The 5,759-nt window shown below is 44.5% G+C and overlaps 1 protein-coding gene across 1 annotated transcript; it reads right to left on the bottom strand.

The window, feature by feature from the left end:
* Nucleotides 1–2,881: 2,881 nt before the first annotated feature.
* On the bottom strand, nucleotides 2,882–5,759 carry LOC134874997 (protein FAM200A-like). Its single transcript, XM_063899369.1, has 2 exons — nucleotides 3,451–5,759; nucleotides 2,882–3,312 (listed from the first exon to the last, which is right to left on the bottom strand). Exon 1 carries the CDS (start codon nucleotides 5,533–5,535, stop codon nucleotides 3,454–3,456), a length of 2,082 nt encoding a protein of 693 aa, XP_063755439.1. The 5' UTR covers nucleotides 5,536–5,759; the 3' UTR covers nucleotides 2,882–3,312; nucleotides 3,451–3,453.

Below are 5,759 nucleotides of genomic sequence, written 5' to 3'. Positions count from 1 at the left end.
ATCCAGTCTGGGTGGAATGGGGGAAAGGCTCACTCTCAGAGTAGCCTCCAGCATTGCTCTGAGTCTGTTTCGGGCTTTGGTCTTGGTTGTGGCCACAATGGAGAATCCTGAATCACACAGGTATGTAGTCGTGAATGGGAGAAGGACTTTCACGGCCCTCAGTGCAAGACATGGGTACTCCTTTGAGACAGCAATCCAGAAGGAGCCCAGGTCCAGTTTGCCCCACTGCAACTTTAAAGTGCTGTCAGTGGAAACTTCCAGAAGCTGGGATTCCAGATGTTCCTTGAAGTGAGATGTTCAGTTGGTTCAGCAGTGAAAAAATGTCACAGAGGTAGGCAAGTTTTGCTGTGAACATTGTGTTGGCATAGTACTGTGCAAGATGATTGTTTTTCTCAGGGAGAAAAGAGAAGACCACATTCCTCAGTTCAAACAAACGCTTGAGGACCAGTCCTCTTGAGAGCCATCTCACTTCACTGTGATACAGCAGCTGGATGTGATCTGCTTCTATGTCCTCGCAAAGCTTAGCAAAACATCTGGAGTTCGCAGCATTGTTTTTAATAACGTTTATGGTTTTCACACTTACATCCATCACCTGGTGGAAATCTGGTGACATCTTTTTTGCTGCAAGGCTTTGACGGTGGAGAAAACAGTGTGTCCATTTAGCTTCTGGTGCACGATCGAGTATCTGTCTGATGACACCCTGATGCCTGCCAGTCATTGATGCTGCACCGTCACTGCACACCCCGACACAGTTCTGCCAGTCCTGGCCTTCTCAGGGAAGTAGTTATCCATGCAGCGGAAACATTCCTGAGCCGTGGTACGTGTTGGTAGCTCTCCACAAAACAGTACGTCTTCGTGCAAACTACTGTCCCAGCGATAGCAAACAAAAACCAGCAGCAGTGCAGCGTTCGTGACATCCGTGGACTCGTCTAGTTGTAAAGAGAAAAACTGGCTACTTTTTATTCTTTCAAGAAGTTGATGCTGTATGTCTGAGGCCAGGCTGGCCAATAGAGGGCGCTAGGGCGCCGCCCCACCACTCACCTCTCACCACATTTCCTTGAATAAGACATTAAAAAAATGAAATAAAAATGAAATAATAAAATAAAAATATTTCAAAATATATGTATATATTTTTTTAGATGTGCAAGATAAATATTTCATAGTTAATGATGAGTAAAGTTGTTTCGTTCGTTGACATTGTCTGATTGGTGACGTATTTCCGCCCTGGGGCGCAGGAATCTTTGCCCATAGACTCTCGTTAAAAGTTGTACATGCGCAGTAGCTCCTCTTCAATACAAGAGATAGGACAATGTTGGGGCGCACCTCTCCTGCGCCCCGAGCTGAATGCAGCTGGATTTGGCGGCGGGGCTGACGTCACAGCCTTCTGTCATAGTATGTGTATTGTCCATGTTATATATGATATATATTATTTAAATATATAGATATAGAGATATATCTAGAGATAGATAGAGAGATAGATAGAGAGATAGATAGAGAGATATTTATTATATATGTATATTGGCCATCTGTATAGTAATATAGCACATCTGTATATTTGTTCATACTACATCTGTTTATACTATGCCAATTATTCCCACCTCTTTATACTGCCCTTATCTTTACATAATCACTCTTAACTGCATATACTGTACATACTCTATATATCGCACTTGTTTCTCTTTGCACTTCTATCTATCTATCTATAATGTTGTTTTTGTTGTTTTCATTTATGTAAATACACTCGTTTGATACCTTAGTACATGTATGCATGCTTATTTATTTATTTTTGTACATTTTGGAGTTATAGCCCCCCCTGGAGAAAACTCCACCAGCCGCCACTGTCTGAGGCCATGTCCGCGATACGGTGACTCACAGCGTCGTTTGACAGTGGGATGGTCAGCAGCTTCTTTGCAGCGGCCTCTCCGATCATCTCACGGCACATATCAACAGCGGCAGGCAGAACCAACTCCTCCGCTATGGTGAACGCCTTCTTGCTCTGTGCCACACGTCTGGCTACGAGGTAGCTGGCTTTCAGTGCACATTTGGAGCTGCCAGTCAGTGACACGACCGACCTTTTCTGCATCTGCAGCCCATTTTCTTTTCTTTTGAGAAATTCCACCGGCTTTCCCACGAGCGTCGGGTGCTTGGTCTGTAGATGCCGCTGTAGTTTTGAGGGCTTTAGTGCCTTTGACAGCTTTAGTGCCTTTGACAGCGTTAGCCCACACTCCACACACTGGGCTCTCGGCCCTGCCTCGGTACCTCCGTTTACGAAGCCGTATTTTATATAATCGGGATTGTACCGACGCAAAAATGTACTCTTTTGTGGGGGGTCGGTACGATGTTCCTAATTTTTCCGTTTTAAAAACTTCTCCATAATTTTGTATATATATATATACAGGGTGCGATTTGACAAAAAAACAGAGGGGGGGATGTTTTTTTTAATTTATTCATAGACAAGAACATTGGACTTTTAACTTGCATAACTAGGGAGAAAAAAACGCAAAAAGTAGACAGGCCCTTTTTTCGGGTCCGTGGATTAGTCCCCATCACAACATGGCAAAACTTTTAATAACCCATACATGGATTTCTATTCAACGTCACAAAAACATGCGTACGCACTAACAGGCAGAAAGCACCATAGAACAGCATCAATGCTCTCCATGAAAAGACCCTCCAATTAACTTAAATCAAACACTCAAAATAATTCACTAAATAGCACAACGTGCTGTCAACACTCAGGGACAGGTCTGGAAAACTAGACAAAGTAAACAGTCGGCTCTGGTGACAAATTTGTGGTGGCTTTTTCGTTTTTCCTATCGGGGCATTGTCTGCAGCATTTCGGCCCTCTTCTATCCACAATTCTGCAAATGGGTCCTGTAAAGCAGGGGTTTTCAACTGGTTTTGTCCCAGGGACCACCATTCGGACTAGAAAGCAATCCGCGGCCCACTGATGTGCCTGCGCGTGCGCGTGTGTATTTGGTGTTACATGCATAGCTCAATGCATGAAACATGAAAGAGAGGCCACGCAGATTTTATAATAATAAAAGTAGATTTATTAAATTAAATTAAATTAAAGATTATTTTAAAGAAAGAATAAAGAATAATAAAGTGTTGTGCAATTCAGTATTGGGAAAAGTAACTAAAAATGTCATGCAAAGTCAGTCTAGGTGTGTGACAAAACAACAACGGAGAACAAAAATCCAACAACACCGGAGAACCAAAATCCAACAAATGAAGACCAAGGCAGCCTCAACTGCTGGCTGGTCAGGGCTTTTATAACCCAGCCAGGACAGACCTGTCACCAATCACCTGCTGTAGAGACAGAGAGATTGAGAAAAGCAGAGAGAGATTGAGAAAAGCAGGGAGAGAGAACAGGCTTACCATTAACACAGGGCGGGGCCTAAACCCGCCAGGGTCGTAACAGTGAAAACATGGGAGAATTAGGCCTACCTGTCAGTGTGATATCTGGGCGTGGTGAAGTCCACACAGCCTGTCTATTCGTGGCGAAATGGTAGACAGAGACAGTCTCATGTCATTCTCTGGATCAAGCCTAGCCCTGTACTTATTCTTTAAGTACGCCAGTGTAGAAAAACCACTCTCACACAGGTATGTGGTTGGAAAGGGCAAAAGACACCTCATTGCTTTTGCAGCAAGCTGTGGAAATTCTGTCTGGCAACTTATCCAGAATTTAACAAGGGGCTGTGTGTCGTACATATGCCTCCTGACAGAGTCTGTGGACATCTCAATCAGCTTATCCTCTTCCACAGCCGTCAGACTTGACCCTACTGATGCATCGTCACTGAATGGGAGCAGGATCCACTTGCTGTCACGGCGCCACTCTTCCGAATCAGTGAAGTACTTTGCGAATTGACGCACAAGCTTCCTCAAATGCTCACATATAGTGTCGTTGATGTCAGTGCTGTCAGGGTATTCCTCAACTGAAGGAAACATCGCCAAGTTATTGCTCTCCACTCGTTCGATCCACTTTGACATTTTTTTCACAAATGCGTCGAGCTTCTCGTAGAGCTGCATGACGTTTGCATCTCTCCCTTGCATGGAGCTGTTCAACTTGTTCAGCTCTGCAAAAACATCTGTGAGGTACGCCAGCTTAGTTAACCAGTAACTATCGTTGAAATTGGAAGCCAGATCAGAATGCTTCTCGCACAAGAACTCGTAGATAGCTCCGCGTAGTTCAAACACACGGGCGAGCACAGCGCCGCGAGACAGCCAACGCACCTCTGAATGATAAAGGAGAGAGCTGTGTTCACTTCCCAAGTCATGGCATAGGGATGAAAACAGGCGTGTATTCAATGCGTTTCGTTTTATGAAGTTGACCGTCTTGACAACGACATCAAACACACCACTGAGCTCAACACTGAGATCTTTGGAGGCGAGAGCCTCTCTATGAATCAGGCAGTGTGTCCAAATTACCCCCGGAGCCACCCTCCTTACATGCGCAAACAGTCCAGTCTTGCTGCCACTCATGGCTCGGGCCCCATCGCTGCATAATGCAACGCACCTCTGCCACGAGATATTGTGCTCCGTGAAAAAATCGTCCAGTGCTTTAAATATTTCTACACCGGTAGTTCGCCCGGGCAGTGGTTTGCAAAAAAGAAATTCCTCGCACATAGTGCCACTGTCCTCGTATCGCACAAATGTTAACAGTTGCGCATCATTAGTAACATCTGTCGTCTCGTCGATTTGAAGGGAAAACAGAACTGTCTGAAGTTTTGCCATCAGCTGGTCTTTGACATCATTTGCCATTTCCCCAATTCGTCTTCCGATTGTGTTGTCTGACAACGGAATAGTTTTTAATTTGTTGGCACATTCTTCGCTTACCATAGCTCTGCACATATCTATGGCTGCTGGCAATATAAGCTGCTCTGCAATGGTATGGGGCTTCTTACTTTTTGCAACCCTGAGAGCGACCAGATACGATGCTTTCAGTGCGTTTTCATTTATTTTTGCACTCTTCCTCATGGTAGCCTGCTGTCCTTTGAAATCACGCAACATCTGTTGCATGTACTCAACGGGTTTGGCCTTCAAGTGGACGTGATGCGTCTCCATATGCCGCGTAAGTTTCGACGGCTTCATAGCTTCATTACAGAGAATTGTTGAACATACGAAACACAGTGGTACCTCCTCTCCTGCTCTGTCTGTCGTCACTGTGAATCCATATTTAACATATTCCTCATTGTATTTTCTTTTTCGTCTTTTTTGCGAAGTTGACGCTTCGGAAGCCTGTCCTTGCCCTATCGTGGCGGCCTGTCCCTCTGTCGTGGCAGCCTGACCCTCTGTCATGGCAGCCTGTCCCTCTGGCACTTTCCTCACTACAAAACGATCCATTGGTGCTAGATATATAGCTAGACTAGTACATATGTAACAAATGTTTGCTGTACTACAACCTATCTTAAAATACTCTCGTCGGCTATGCTTATAAATGTGTGTCAACTTTGCTCGCAAGACTGTACGTAATGAATAATAAGTGAGGTTAGCGACGCAACTCATTACCATTAGCGAATCACAGGCTACCATAGACTGGATAGGCGCAAGGCTACATTCTGTCAGCTTGAATTTCCTTTATATTATTTTAAACATATTTTTCACGATATGTAACGGTATTCTGGAAATGTGTTGAAATATCAAAGCGAATTTATATTAAAAAAAAACAATGGTGAACTGATCAACATAGGCTCTTGTCACGGACCACATGCAATGCCGCCGCGGACCACCAGGGGTCCGCGGACCACCGGTTGAAA

This window comes from Eleginops maclovinus, chromosome 2 (genome assembly GCF_036324505.1).
Source record: "Eleginops maclovinus isolate JMC-PN-2008 ecotype Puerto Natales chromosome 2, JC_Emac_rtc_rv5, whole genome shotgun sequence".
Classification (NCBI taxonomy): domain Eukaryota; kingdom Metazoa; phylum Chordata; class Actinopteri; order Perciformes; family Eleginopidae; genus Eleginops; species Eleginops maclovinus.
Note: the sequence above shows the minus strand (reverse complement) of the source record. Positions and strands in the feature narration are given on the sequence as shown.